Source organism: Lactuca sativa, chromosome 4, assembly GCF_002870075.4.
Source record: "Lactuca sativa cultivar Salinas chromosome 4, Lsat_Salinas_v11, whole genome shotgun sequence".
NCBI classification, from domain to species: Eukaryota; Viridiplantae; Streptophyta; class Magnoliopsida; order Asterales; family Asteraceae; genus Lactuca; species Lactuca sativa.
The window spans coordinates 193752925-193769037 of record NC_056626.2 but is presented as its reverse complement, the minus strand read 5'-3'; the positions used below and the strand labels follow the sequence as shown (position 1 = coordinate 193769037).

Here is a 16113-nt window from a genome sequence, read left to right as displayed (position 1 = left end):
TGTGTGTGTATATATATATATATATATATATATATATATATATATATATATATATATATATATATGTTAGGGTAAGGGGTGTGAGGAGTAGAGGGATGAACACTAGTGGAGAGCTTAACTGTGTGCATTTGAAGGTGTTCTAGAGAGAGGAAAAAGAGAGTGTGTGTTAGTGTATGAATCTTGTATCCAGATCTTCATTCATATCAATACATACAAGATTCATCGTCTTCTTCTTCTCCTTCTCTTCTATTTGATCTGACATCATCCGTTTGATTGGGATTCCGCACCATCAAACGGATCTGATTGATACACAAGTAGATTAGGGACTTACATCAACTTCAGCGGTGGATAAGGAGACATAAGTTTGCTTCTTAGATTGCCAACTTACAAGTTTGCCATCCAGAATTTGACATACACCTGATGTACTTTTCTGATCAAGTCCACATCCACCTATGTCGACATCGGAGTAAGCTTGCACGAAGAATACATAATTCGATGGATACGAGAGACCAAGAGAAGTAGTCCGCTTCAAATACTGAAAGATGTTCTTAACAGCCATCATATCAGGTTCTCGAGGATTGGCTTGAAATCGAGCACAATTACACATATCAAACATAATGTCAGGTCTACTTGAAGTTAAATACAACAATGACCCAATCATTTGACGATATAAAGTGATATCAGTTGTTGGTTTATCAAGAGAAGGTGTGAGCTTTGTTCTGAATGCCATAGGAACTTTGACTTTGGAATCACCAACCATTACGAATTTTGCCAGTAACGTCTTTGTGAAGGCTTCTTTATTGATGAAAATACCCTCTAAACATTGTCTTATATTCAAGCCAAGGAAAAAGTTAATTTTACCCATCGAACTTATTTCAAATTTCATTTCAGTTAGCTTTCAGAATTCAGCTGTTAAGCTGTGATTAGTAGATCCGAAAATAATGTCATCAACATAAATCTGAACAATCATCAGATGGTTACCCTCCTTCTTATGAAAGAAAGTAGGATCATTAGCACCTTGTTTAAATTGAGATTGCTTTAGAAATCGAGTCAGAGTTTCATATCATGCCCTCGGTGCTTGTTTGAGACCATATACCACTTTATCCAAAACATAGCAATGATTAGTAAATTTTTCATTCACAAATCCAGGTGGTTGTTCAACATAGACGGTTTCTTCCAGTTCACCATTAAGAAATTTACACTTCACATCCATCTGATATACATCAAAGTTTTTTTGAGGTGCATAGGCGAGAAAAATCGAAACAGATTCCAGTCTGGCCACCAGAGCGAACGTCTCTTCATAGTCAATTCCTTCTTCTTGACAATAGCCTTTAATAACCAAGCGTGACTTGTTGAAAATTACATTGCCCTCCTTATCCATCGTATTGCGAAATACCCATTTCATTTCGACAATAGAAGCATCCTTCAGAGTGGGAACCAATCTCCACACTTTATTTTGTTCAAATCCGTTGAGTTCTTCTTGTATTTCTTGAACCCAATCTGCATGATCAAGAGCAATTTTCATAATTAGGCTCAATTTTAGAAATGAAAGAATTAAACATGCAAAATTCCAATTTTGAAAATAATGCAGTTTGTTTCACCTTTTGTTGAACCCTTGTAAGAACTCCTGTGGATGAGTCTCCGATCAATTGAGATATTGGATGATCTTTGGTCCACTTTGTCATAGGAGGATAGTTCGTATCATAAGTTGGATTAATTTTGGCATAAACTTCTTCAACTTTTGATTCTACATCTTAGACATTATTTTCATTCTCCCCCTAGAAGTTTGCATGTGACCCTAGATTTAGAATTGAATCCTCCCCCTGGAAATGATAATCGCTATTGGAAGTTGAAGTGAAACCCTCCCCTTAGAATGGAGCATCAGAAGGTTGTGGCTAAGGTTCTTTCGGAATTGTTGGCTCATGAGAAGTCTCGATGTTCTGAGCTGCTTCATCAACAATCTTCTTCAATTCATCTTCTTTATTGTCTTTTGCCTTCGAAAGTAAGGAAATGGCTTTTTCAGGCTCATCAAAAAGATTTAGAAATTCCTCATATAAATTTATAAGAGGAATTGTTATGGAACTTGTCGATGGAAAGATTTCCCCAGACTGACAATCTTCTTTCTGATATCTCTTCATGTAGTTGTCATCGAAGGTGACATAGTAGGTTTCTTCAATCTTTCTTGATTTCTTGTTCAGAACACTATATGCCTCTGAAGTTAAAGAATAACCCAAAAAATTCCTTCATCTGCTTTCACATCGAATTTGTTCCGATTATCTTTAGAGTTAAAGAGAAAGCATGCGGAACCAAACACATGAAATAATTTAATATTAGGTTTCCAATTATTCAAAATCCCATAAGGAGTAATCATAAATCTTTTGTTGATGTAGGAAAGGTTCTATGTGAAGCAAGTAGTTTCAATAACGTCAACACCGAAGTAGAGAGGAAGATTCGCAAAAGTTAACATCGTCCTTGCGAGTTCACAAAGAAAGCGATTCCGCCTTTCAACCGCATCGTTTTGTTATGGAGTGTATGGAAAATATTACTTGTGAGCAATCCCTTTTCTAGTTACGAATTCTTCAAATGCTTGGTTTTTGAATTCTGAACCGTTGTCACTATGATTTTTCCGAACAGGCTTTCATAATTGAAGCTCAAACTGCCTGATGAAATCTATCAACTTCGGAGTAGCATCTGATTTCTGTCTAAGAAAGAACCCCCATGTAAATCTAGAAAAATCATCAACAAAAACTAGAATATATTTATTACCACCAATACTTTCGTTAGCTGATGGACCACAAAGATCAATGAGCAATAATTCCAGTGGTTTAATGATTTTGGTATTGATGATGGTTGAGTGACTCTTCCTGCTTTGTTTACCAAGCTCACAGGCAGCACATAAATGTTCCTTATCGAATTTCAGAAAAGGTAGACCATAAACAAGATCACCAATGATGAGCTTTTCATATCCTTGAAGTTCAGACGGGAAAGCCTTTTGTGCAATAGCAAACTATCATTGTAAGTTGCTTTCGTAAGCAAGCAAATTGATGGCTTCCCTTTTACTGGAAGCACTGCCTTAGATTTCCTTTAGATTAGCTTCAAATCTTCTTCATCAAACGATACCTTTAGTCATGTACCTACTACCAATTGTGAAACACTTATCAAATTATGTTGCAGGCCCTCGACTTATGCTACCTTCCGAATTGAGAATTCGCCATTCGTAATCATTTCATAGCCTTTAATCTTTCCCTTGATGTTGTTTCCAAACTTCATTCTACCGCCATCCTTTAAGGATCTAAACTCTTGTAATTCTACTCTTCTCCTACTCATGTGACGAGAACAACCGCTGTCGATATACCACTCTGAATCGTATTATTCATCACACATAACATGCAAAATTAGAGAGTTTTAGGAACCCAAACCATCTTGGGTCCTTTTGATGATTTTTTTTGTACAGGAAAGATTTTAGCATTATCATCTCAAAACAAATTTCTTTTCGAAACATGGATCTTCCCCTTTTCGATTCTGAAAACTTCCATCTTATTATCCCAAAGATTAATCTCAACCCAATTATCCTATTGTGGAATGTACTCTCTGAATTTCGAAGCCATTCTTTTTGAAAATTTCTTTTCCTCCTTTTTCAAATTTGCTTCATATTCCTCGAGAGTTATCTCTGGTTCCGAAGCAACTTTACTTTTAACCTTAATATATTTTGATTTGTTAAGAGCTTTTGAAAACTATGTTTGTGGAAAACACTTTGATTTAGGCTTTTCACTTGGTTTCGAAACTTGTGATTTTGGAGAAAAATGTGACTTTGGTTTCGGAATTTGAGAGGAATCAACTCATTTATTAGAAGATCGTTCTGAGTTGACAGAACTTTGATTTGAATTCATATTTTTCCATTAAGGCTTTCTTTCTTTCAGATTCTTCATATATCTAGCATCCACCTACCTTTTCTTTGTAGTTCTTTCTTTAGTAGATTTATGAATATTTGATTTCTGTTTTTCTTTTTGGATTGGCTTTTCGCTTTGTTCCAAAGAGGTTTCACTGAAAACATCTTTTTTTCCGCTAGTTCTGGCCTTTCCAAAACAAAGGTACACACGATTAAGTGGTCTCGAAACGTATTTTCCTTTAGTTTTTCCAAGAGGTCATTTCTGAAAGACCTTTTGTTTCGTCTGCATTGTCGATTGGCTTGGAACAAAAGAATTCATTGCATTCGTTTGAATTATCATCATCAACTAAGGACATTAGGTTTGAAGTATCATTTTCGTTCAGTCCTGTTTTAACAAAAACCTGATTTGGTACAGTTTGGACTTTCGAAAAAATAGTTGATTTTTCTTTCAAAGCATTAGAACCTTTGTTTACAACAATTCAAACGAATTCGATAGTGTTTTATGAAATTAAACTTTTCTTAGGTTCCTCAACATTTTTCACAAAAACAAAACAATCAAATTCATCCTTTAATAAAATTTCACTAATATCACTTTCATCAAATTCAGAAAGGTTTTCAGAATTAAAAGTATCTTCAAAATTTAATTTCTTGCACAATGTGTCAAATTTTTGTATAGTATTGAATTTGATTTGTTCTTTATCTTTTGTGTTCAACATTTCCTTCAACATATTTTTATAGTCTTTGGATTGTATGTATTCCTCAATTTTCTCAAGTCCAATCCTATATGAATCAGAAATGTCATCGGAAGAAACAATCGATTCGCATTTATAACAATCAACATCAATTTCATCCTCTTTCAATTCAAGAAAGGGTAAAATCATTTTATGCATACCTTTTCCTATTTCACAATCCAAATTCAACTGTAATACTGAAATATAAACGCTTAGCAATTGAACAAAAAATATTCCTCTGTTTCAAAAGTGTAAGATTGTCTCGTTTAAGATAAACAACATCATCACGTGATTTGGTAACCTCTAATTCCAAAGCCACTATTCTTAATATTATCTCTTCACTTTTACATGTTACCCTATTAAGTTAATCAATCCAATTAGAATTACTAAGACGAGTTCATTTTAAACTATCACTAAAATTCGAAGTAGTGTATTTTAAATCATCTAGTTCATAATCATAGTGAGAGACAGGAATATTAAGAGATTAGATTATAGAATCTAACTTATTGATCACCTTCTCACATTTTTTTTCACTTACTCTGAAACTGTCTTCGCAGAAAAACAACTTTTAGAAGCTTCGCCACCGTCAGTAGCGTACCCTCTTTGATCTGAAACTCCGTTCTGGACCATTAAGCACTTGCCATGTGTAGGTTTCCTGATCTCATCATCCTCCAAGTCTGTGGACCACACATCGACTTGTCCATCATCATCACTGCCATCTTGTACGATCAACACCGGCTTCGCATTTGATGCATCTTTCTCCTGAGTTATTTATCTTCTAAAGATAGTAGGCCTCGTCCTTTTCTCTCTCTTTCTACTCGTTCTACCTCCTCAACATGCATTCTTTTGCAAAAAAAATTCCATGATATTAATTACATCCGTAGCCTTAATCACCCAAAAGCATCTTTTCCTTCTTTTCTTCATCATTTTGAGAGTTCTTGAAACTCTCATCTCTAGACTTTTCAGAACTTTAATTTCCCTGTCAGTATTTGTTCCTGTAACGAGAGAAATTCTTCCTGATGAACTTCTTAGGGTAAGATACCATCAGAGCCTTGTCTTATTTTGAGATTATTCTATCTGAAAGGTCAGATTCAGAATCATCTTGTGCTCTTTTCTTTCCGTTCGCAACCAATGCCAAGGATCTCATGCCGGAAAAAAGCTTTACTTCCTTACTCACTTCTTCTTTGTGAGATCTCAAAATGCCCATGATTTTGGCCAAAGAATAGATTTTAAAATTTTCATGTGTCTTCACAGTGGACACAATGGCTTTCCTTTCTAACCTAAGACCATTCATGAACATGACTTTCTGTTCAATAACACGTTGCTCAAGATTATATATGAGCATTCTACTCAGCAAGTGCTTAAAGGGATTAAACAACTAATATAACTTTTCATCGGGTTTTTAAACAAAAGAACAAAACTCAGATAAAAGAGTCATATGTAAACGGTGTTCTAGATCAGCGTCTCTGGAATACAGATCCTTTAGCCTATCCCATATACCCTTAGCAGATGTTGGATTAGTGTCTAAGTCTGTAACCATATTTGGCAAGTACTTGACATGGTTGTGCATGGTCCTTTTGGGTTGCCTTCACCAAAGCAACTTGACTGGAGAAATAAATAAAGAGAGAGGTTATTATGACTTATTAATATGTTATAAGAATAATATATTAATAGGAGAAAGCATATTTGTTTAATTAATATTTGTCAATAATTAATTAGAAATTAATTTTGTGATCAAGTGTAATTAATTAAACTGGAGGGGCTAAATTGTAATTATGTGATAGTTGCAAAGTAGGGCAATGGTTATCCTTGTTAAGGGTTGGACGAATTCAAGGAATAGGATATCCTTGAAATCGTCCAAAGGTCCAAGAGATAAGGGCTTTCCAAGGCTTATCTTATGATTGCTTGGTGGGCAAGCAACTAGATAAGGATAAGGACTGAAACCCTAATCTCAACCCTATATAAAAACCCCTTGCTGAGAAGTTAGTGGAGCGCGTGCGGTTAACTTTAGAAAAAGTAAATTGATGCAATCCCATGAAATTACACTTTGTACCCTTGCTGAGAAGTTAGTGGAGCGTGTGTGGTTAACTGGCACACTAATTGGTTCTAAGCAATTGTAGCAAAGGGTGACTCATTGTTTGTCATAATTCAATGGAGCGTGTGTGGTTTACTGGCACACCGAATAGATGTCTGTAACAATGAGGGCATCACGTATATTTGCATGGTTACCCGCTTTGTGATTCTCGGCATCCCAGTCACAAACGAGAGGGGCATATCGAGATTTAAACATGCCATTGAAAAGTTCAATGTATCTCCAAGAAAATCTAGGAATTCTCAATACATTTAAAACTTAAGCTTATGTTTTTCATGGTGAAGAATTAGTGAATCGTCATTCACTTACCTCCAAATTATTTGCGTGTTGGATTACGACATCCCTTTTCTAATATGTAAATAATGTTGTTGGGTCCTAGCCCTAATTTTCCATTTTGGGTGTTTAATTAGGGATTCAATTCTAATCAAACTTTGTCTTTTCTATTTGTAGATGTCTAACGCAAACAACGCTGCTACTAGCTCATTCACGCTAATGAGCCTTTTTCAAAAAGTGACTTTCGATGGATCGAACTTTAGCAAATGGATAAGATACATTCGCACCATCGCGCGTTACGAGGACAAGGAGTATGTTCTCGATGAGAAGGTCGAGAAGATTAATCCAGAAACTGCTACTCCCGAAGAAATGGATGTCTTTGAGACCCATAAGCGTGATGCAACGAAAGTTCATTGCATTATGATAGCCACAATGAACTCCAAATTCCAAAAGTCCTATGAGGACATGTATCCTCATGATATGCATATAGACTTGATGGAGAGATATCACCAAATCGCGAGGCAAGAGCACTATGAGATCATAACGAATATGATCACTGCTAAAATGAGAAGTGGAGAGTCTCTAACCGTGCACTTGCAAAAGATGCAAAGGTATGTTGATCGTCTTCGCAAGTTGAATGTCAACTTTGGGGAAGACTTGGCAATCGACATTGTTCTTCACTCCTTGCCCTCATGCTACAACCAATTTAGGATGACCTACCACATGAACAAGGAAGAGGTCACCCTAAGCAAACTCCAAGGGATCCTAAGGACTGTTGAGAGCCACCGTAAGGGAAATTCCCAAGATGGTTCCTCTTCTATTGGGACCAAGGTGGATCCTGCTAAACCCAACCCTAACCCAAAGGAGGCACAGTGCCATCATTGCCACAAAATAGGGCATTGGAAGACAAGCTGCCCGGAATATTTGCAAGCCATCAAGGATGGAAATATAAAGCCATCTTATGCAGTTATATACACAATTAAATCTAATGATTCATCTCATGCTATTTCATGGGTTCTTGATACAGGATGTGGTTACCACATCTATTCTGATTTGCAGGGACTAGGAAGAAATAGGGATGTGGAGCTTGGAAGAATAAATCTAATCATGGGGAATAGAAGAACGTCGGTTGTGACCAAGATTGGAGTGTATTCTTTAGTGCTTAGTAATGGATTGAATTTAGATTTAAATAATTGTTGCTACTTGCCAGATATGGCAAGAAACATCATTTCTTTTCATGGTTTGTTTAGACAAGGATTTAGATATTCATTTAATAATGAGAATGGTTCAATTTATGCTTATCTAAATGGTGTTTTATATTTTGAAGCAATGCCTTGTAATGGAATTTATGAAACTGTTATGGTTGTAGATAACCTAGGAAATGATGTGTTGTGTATGGATTCTTCCAACACGAAGCGCATAGCCCAACTCCAAAAGGATGGAGTGTTGGAGTCATTCGACCTTAGGGAAGATGACACGTGCGAGTCTTGTTTACTTGGAAAGATGAACAAGTCACCCTTCACTGGAACTTGTGAGAGGGGTGAGGGTTTATTGGATCTCATACACACCGATGTGTGTGGGCCCTTTAGATCCACCACAAAGGATGGGAACCGCTTCTATGTGACTTTCACCGATGATTATAGTAGATATGGGTATATTTACTTAATCAAGCACAAGTCAGAAAAGTTCAAAGAGTTCAAGCATGAAGTGGAGAATCAATTGGGCAGGAAAATCAAAATGCTTCGATCCGATCGAGGAGGAGAGTACCTAAGTCTTGAATTCCACGACTATCTCAAGGAATGCGGAATAGTTTCGCAATTCCCACCCCCTAGGACACCGCAGTTGAATGGTGTGGCAGAAAGGCATAATCGAACCTTGTTAGACATGGTATGTTCTATGATGAGTCGTGCTTCACTACCTATCTCATTCTTGGGGTATGCCTTAATGACTGCCGCCCATATCCTTAATCGAGTCCCTACGAAGAAGGTTGCCAAAACAGCTCACGAGATGTGGACAGGGAAGGCTCCCTCGTTGGCACATATCAAGGTTTGGGGGTGTGAGGTTTTCGTAAGACGAGAGACTCACGACAAGCTTGAACCTCGTAGTGAGCGATGTATTTTCATCGGCTACCCGCAAAGATCCTTTGGATATCTCTTCTATAGACTAAGTAACAATGTTGTCTTCGTTGCGAGAAGAGGGGTTTTCCGAGAGCGAGAAATCATAAGCCAAGGAGAGCGTGGGAGGCAAATAGATCTCAAAGAAATTCGAGAATCGAGCGATGAAGGAACCTCTACCGCTGGCGCTCAACCCAAGGAGGAAACTCCGGTTGAACCAATAGACGAGTCCTTACCTCTTAGACGTTCTGAAAGAGTAAGAGTTCAACCCCAGTTTTATGGTTTTCATATTACTACCAAAGGGGACACGTATATTAGTGATGGGACACTAATAAATCTAGATGAACCTAATAGCTATAAGGAAGCCATGGCAGGCCCAAAGTCTGCAAAACGGATAGAGGCGATGGACAGCGAGATTCAGTCCATGTATGACAACCAAGTTTGGAATTTGGTTGACAATATGCCCGGACGTAAGACGGTTGGGTGCAAATGGATATTCAAGAAGAAGACCGACGTGGATGGGAATGTGCACAAGTATAAGGCGCAATTGGTGGCGAAGGGATTTACTCAAACTCCCGGAGTTGACTATGATGAGACCCTCTCACCAGTTGCGAAAATAAAGTCTATTAGGGAATCTTTGCTTTGATGTCAAGACCGCTTTCATTAATGGGAAGTTGGCTGAGGATGTTTACATGGCTCAGCCAGAGGGTTTTGTCGATCCGAAGCATCCCAATAGAGTGTGCAAGCTTGAGAAGTCCATTTATGGACTTAAACAAGCATCTCGCAGATGGAATCTTTGCTTTGATGAGAAAGTCAAAGAGTTTGGATTTCTACGAAGCGAAGGTGAATCATGTGTATATGTCAAGGCCAGTGGGAGTATAGTTAGCTTCCTCGTTTTGTATGTCGATGACATACTGCTCATAGGAAACAACATCCCGAATCTGCAGGAGGTTAAGTCCTAGCTCGGGAAGTGCTTCGCTATGAAGGACCTCGGAGAGGCTTCCTATATTTTGGGAATAAGGATAGTGAGAGAACGAAGTAAGAGACTAATAGGACTTAGTCAGAATACTTACTTGGATAAGGTACTAAAACGTTTTAGTATGGAAAATTTGAAGAAGGGAGAACTACCAATACAGAGTAATGGCAAGTTGAGTAGGACTCAAAGTCCGAGTACCGAAGCCGAGATAGCAGAGATGAGCCGAGTACCTTACGCTTCCGCAGTTGGCTCGATCATGTATGCTATGACTTGTACCGCCCTGATGTGGCCTTTTCCTTGAGCATGGCCAGTAGATATCAAGGGAACCCAGGCAAAGCTCATTGGATTGCGGTCAAGAATATACTTAGGTACCTTTGGAGGACCAAGGAATGGTTCTTAGTCCTCGGAGGGAGTGATGACTTAAAGGTGCGAGGGTATAGTGACGCCAGCTTCCAGACCGATAGAGACAACTACCGTTTGCAGTCGGGCTGGGTCTTTACCCTAAATGGAGGAGCGGTGACTTGGAAGAGTTCCAAGCAGGAAACTGTAGCTGATTCAACGTGCGAATCAGAGTACATTGCAGCGAGCGAAGCGTCAAAGGAGGCGATATGGTTGAAGAACTTCATTGGTGACCTTGGAGTTGTGCCTGCCATAAAGGAGCCTATGGAAATTTTCTGTGATAATGAAGGGGCGGTTGCCTTGCCCAAGGAACCGAGGGATCATGGTAGATCTCGACATATCGTCAGAAAGTATCACTTTATTAGACATCGAGTAGAAGAAGGACACCTTGTGGTTAAGAGGATATCATCAGAAGATAACCCAGCAGATCCGCTTACGAAGGGACTGAGTAGGGTTAAGCACTTGCAACACGCTAGGAGCATTGGGCTGAAGGATGATATTTGTTTAGCTTAGATAGTTTTAGAAACATGTAATAGATAAATGTAATTGACGTTTGATGATTAAATAAAGGAGTATTATTTATGAGTAAAGTTACTATGTTATGTTAATTGTTTAATTATTGTTTCACTTTTCATGTCTTGACTTCTAGAATAATTAAGTTTATTAAGAATAATCGAATTACTAAAACAGTCCACAATCGTTCATATGTTGGAAGTAGGTATGAATGAAGATTGTCATGAATTGGTGTGTAGATTGTCTAAATGGTATTAGACATAGCAAAAGTTTGCTACAACGTTCATGAGTGCTTATGAACAAGTTTTGAGCATTGGAATAAACCCGCGCTTGCTGGAATTACTTTACGAAATGTGACAAAAGTGATCGCAAGACGATAATATCATATGGTCTTAAAACCAAGATATATGGTTTATTGTTTACTAATTGGTTGTACAATGATAATGCAAAACCGCATCTAGTAAATTGATGTCATAAAACGCATTGTTGTGTGTAATTGATTAGTAAATAGTAAAAGCATATAAGTCGAAGTTTATATGTTACTTCTATCCTAAGAAGGTAACAGTGATATCACGGCCGCTCGATGATTTGATTTGACTTATGTGGCGGGCCCGGTCAGGACTGAATTGATGTGTTCAATTAAGTTCTATGTCAAATGAATCTGAGATCGAGAAACCAACTGCTAGACAATGAGTTCCATAAAATTGTCCGCACAATATCTAAAGAGAGGACTGTACGATCCCTTATCTAAAGGACAGGTTACTGATGAGATCAGAGTTCGACAACGTCTTTGAGAGCTACGATTGCTAATAGAGTTGTACATTGCATTTGTGGTTACTAGACTTATCCTAGTTGGAGACTATTGGATTAGTGTCTAAGTCTGTAACCATATTTGGCAAGTACTTGACCCGGTTGTGCATGGTCCTTTTGGGTTGCCTTCACCAAAGCAACTTGACTGGAGAAATAAATAGAGAGAGAGGTTATTATGATTTATTAATATGTTATAAGAATAATATATTAATAGGAGAAATCATATTTGTTTAATTAATATTGGTCAATAATTAATTAGAAATTAATTTTTTGATCAAGTGTAGTTAATTAAACTAGAGGGGCTGAATTGTAATTATGTGATAGTTGCAAACTAGGGCAATGGTTTATGCTTGTTAAAGGTTGGACGAATTCAAGGGATAGGATATCCTTGAAATCATCCAAATGTCCAAGAGATAAGGGCTTTTCAAGGCTTATGTTATGATTGCTTGGTGGGAGCAACTAGATAAGGATAAGGACTGAAACCCTAATCTCAACCCTATATAAAGACCCTAGACCTTAAGAAATCGTCCACTTGATTCTAAGAGATCCCAAGGCCGGTTTCTACCTCTCCCCTTCTCTCTCTATAGCCTCTCCAATTGCTTGTGGTGTTTGTGAGCCATTAGAGGCACTACACTTGTGGTGCTTGCTTTCAAGACTTAGGGTTTGAAGATTTAAGTTGTTATTGCAATATAACAACAAGAGGTATGTGATCTAACCTTATATATGAATTTCGAAAATAGCAAGCAACATTAGGGTTTTATTCATCTGTTCATAATGTCGTGTATCTAATAGTGAAAACATAGATCCAAATTAGGGTTGCATCCACACATAGGATTGTTTGTATAAAACCCATCAGCAGTATCATATTTGCTTACAAGACGAAAAGTTTCCAGAGAAAGAACAAACCGTATAATTCTCATTTCCTTTATATTGCTTATTAGCTTGTCCTTTTCATACTGAGGAACTGCAATGTGTTCAAGAATAAGTGCATTGTATTCAGCCTGAGTCTTGATTACCTTCCTAGTCGCCATACGTCTCCTGCGTCATTGCATCCCATATAGTGGAAACATGTTTTTCAATTCCAAGAACGTAATCTTCAAAGTGCAACGCCCGTACTTCATAATATTGTAGAAAGAGAATCTGAATTCTTGTCGTAGATACAATACTACTCGAGAGATTGAACGAAAGATAATGAGGATCTTCGTTCTGCATATTCTCAAAAGTTCACAAAAACTAATATAGAACCAGATATGTAAAACTTAAATCGAGTTCAAGGGATATTAAGAGATCCACATCTAGAGTCTACAATCGATTGAGACGACTGAGGCAATAAGAACAGATCCAAGAAAAACGTAAAACCCTAATAAAACTCTACAGAAGAATAGCGAATTACATTACCTCCTGCTCTGATACCAATTGTGAGAATAATAATTAAGATCGATAGATTCTATAATAAAGAACGAGAATTAAATGACGAGAAACAAAGATCAAAAGGGTGCCTAATGCTTTAATTAATCAACTCTAGAGGAGTTCTCAAGAACTTCTCTATAAGAGCGTACAAATGGCAATTAGGGTTGGAAAGTGTTAACCCTAACGATACATGCATACAATATATATAGTGTTGGACTAGATAACTAAGTCGTGAATGGACAGTCCCAAACTTGAATAAAACAAACTGTAATATGCATACATTTGACACAATATTATAAAACCTAATAGGGTTGAATAGCCAATAGCTAGAGATGATACCCAATATAATGTGGTTGTACGTCATTCCCACTTGACCAAAGGAGGACAGATAGGGTTTTTGGCACACGATGGTGTTGGATTAAGGTGACTAAGATCCTAACTTATTTGTATAATGTTGAAGAATAAAAGTAAATTCCTATCTAGGTTGCTCTCGTAACCAGGAAATAGATTGGATTTATTATAAGAGAGAGAGAGAGAGAGAGATAAATGATTTATTAATATATTATATGATTAATATACTAATTATAAATAGTAGTAATTAAGTAAGAATAAATCAGAATTAATTTGGAATTAATTTTGGGTTAATTAGAATTAATTAAAGGTATAAGGGTTAAGGTGTAATTATTCAACAGTTCAACAAAAGAGATGATCTAGAACCTCCCTTAGGTGTGGATGGTTTTAAGGCTATTGGATAGGGCTTCTTGAACCCTCGAATTGATAAAAGGAATCTAGATAATTACTTATTTGAAATAATATTATTTTAAGTTCAAATCGAGGATTTACAGGATTATCGTCTAGCTATATAAAGGGGCATACCCCTTGTATTCTCGGCCAAACCTTCACCACAAAAGAAATCTAAAATTCCTCCTTCGCCACCCCTTTCTATCCTTCATTCTTATGGTTTCTTGAGTTTTGGGTGTTTGCATTAGAGGTTATCATACTTTTGGAGATAGTTTTTCAAGGAGACTACAAGGGTTTTGATTAGCTTATTTTGAATCAAGCAAAAGGTATGTGGTTCTACTCATGAATTCGATTTCTTAGGGTTTATAATTTTTGATTTCATAAGTATGTTGCTATTAATAATGAAAAAGACATAGATCCATTTTAGGTTGCATATACCCTTAAGAGTTAATGTAACCTAAAAATCACAATAGTGGTATTATAGCCATGCCCTTTCAATTGATAGTGCATAAAAGATAAAATATGAAAAGAAAAAAAAAACATAGGACGCGGCACGTCTTTCGAAAAAACATTTTTTTCTGGATCAGCTCGCCTAGTTTAATTAACAGGTAAATTAATGCTAGATAATTTTGAAACCATAATTCGAATTTTGAGGAAGTAGATAATGAAACAAAATATTTAATTATAAGATAGTTAAATGGAATTATCTTTAACGAATTTTAGTATAATATATAATTAATGATCTAACTAAAAGATAAATATTAAATCCATAAATGGTTTAAAAGATTAATTAATTAATTGATTGATTCAAAAAATTATATTTAAACCTTGTATTTTAAAAAAGTTTTAATGTAGAATCCAAATTTTCAAACCAAAATTTTCATTTTTAATTAAGTAAAAACATTGTTCATAAAAACCCATCTCAAAAAATCACAAATATCAAATACAAAGCATCATAATTATATTAGAGTGTCCGTAAAATATCTGGAATCAGAAACTGCAGGTGAAAGTATACAATTAAGCCTTTGCCTTCCCACGATGATTAGAAGTGCTTAAAACACAATTAATCAATAATTGTAAGATCGAAACTTAGTTAGGTCCCCAAACACATACAACACAACACAAATAAATAATTATGGGTTATCAGCAACCCTGGAGACTACCCAAAGTCTGAATGGGCAAACAACTCGCTCTGTGGATTATCAGCAATCCTAGAGACTACCCGAAATCTCTGTACACATAGTAACACATATCACAGTAACAAAAAATAGACCCAGCTGGTGAAGACATATATTCTACCGTATATGTAAGAATAGTGAGGAGACTCATCTTGCATAGACGACTGATTCAACTCAAACCCAAAGTGCTGAACTAGACTCTGCCTATTAATTACACCAAATAACATAAATTTACAATTAAGGTAATTTTCATACCCAACTAGTCCCAAGCCAAGTATAATCCATATTTTGGGCAAAAGACTATTTTCCCCTACCAAGACCCACAACCCTCATAAGTTTACCCAATGTCACACTTGATAAAAAGTAAATCAACATAATGACATTACGCGTAACGTACCAAGGCTCTACGCAAGGCGTAGAGCACAAAGGTAGAAAACGGATTCTCAACTAACTACATTGCGCGTAGTTAGATTAATGCTCAACGTATAATGCCTGAACCCAAACGTATCTTTTAAGCTCTTATTCATTAAGATACTTTAACCCAACTTCAAATCTGGCCCTAAAAGGCATTCTAACCCATAAAGTCTCTAACTTTATACCTTTGCATAGACAAAGAGAACCCAATTCCAAAACCTTAACTTCTAACATCACCAAAAACTACATAACTCATGCATCGATGAAAAGAAAGGACCAAGCTTTCATTTTTTATGAGACCATGTACTCTAAAACATCTGATAGGACATCTCAAATGGTCTTGAGTAGTCCATACGCACAAGGACAAAATGAACATAAACATAAGCTTAAACAATATCTAGCAAAGAAAGCCTCCATGTATGAACTTTATACCTTCTGTAGATGAACAATGAGGTGTTGATTCTGGATCCAAGAGCTAGAATGCACCACCACCTCTAGAACACCAAGAACACTCAAAAATACTCTAAGGCTTCAAAACTCACAGTCGAGAGCTAGGGTTTCGATATTAGGGCT

At 36.7% G+C, this 16113-nt stretch overlaps 1 protein-coding gene across 1 annotated transcript; it reads right to left on the bottom strand.

Annotated features, from left to right (window-relative positions):
- Positions 1–319: 319 nt before the first annotated feature.
- Positions 320–886, bottom strand: LOC111882138 (uncharacterized mitochondrial protein AtMg00810-like). The gene has a single exon (XM_023878502.1). It carries the CDS (start codon positions 884–886, stop codon positions 320–322), a length of 567 nt encoding a protein of 188 aa, XP_023734270.1.
- Between the last annotated feature and the right edge of the window lie 15227 nt (positions 887–16113).

Excerpts from the sequence above, each read along its gene's own strand:
- LOC111882138 (XM_023878502.1), bottom strand. The coding sequence starts at position 886 with ATGAAATTTGAAATAAGTTCGATGGGTAAAATTAACTTTTTCCTTGGC.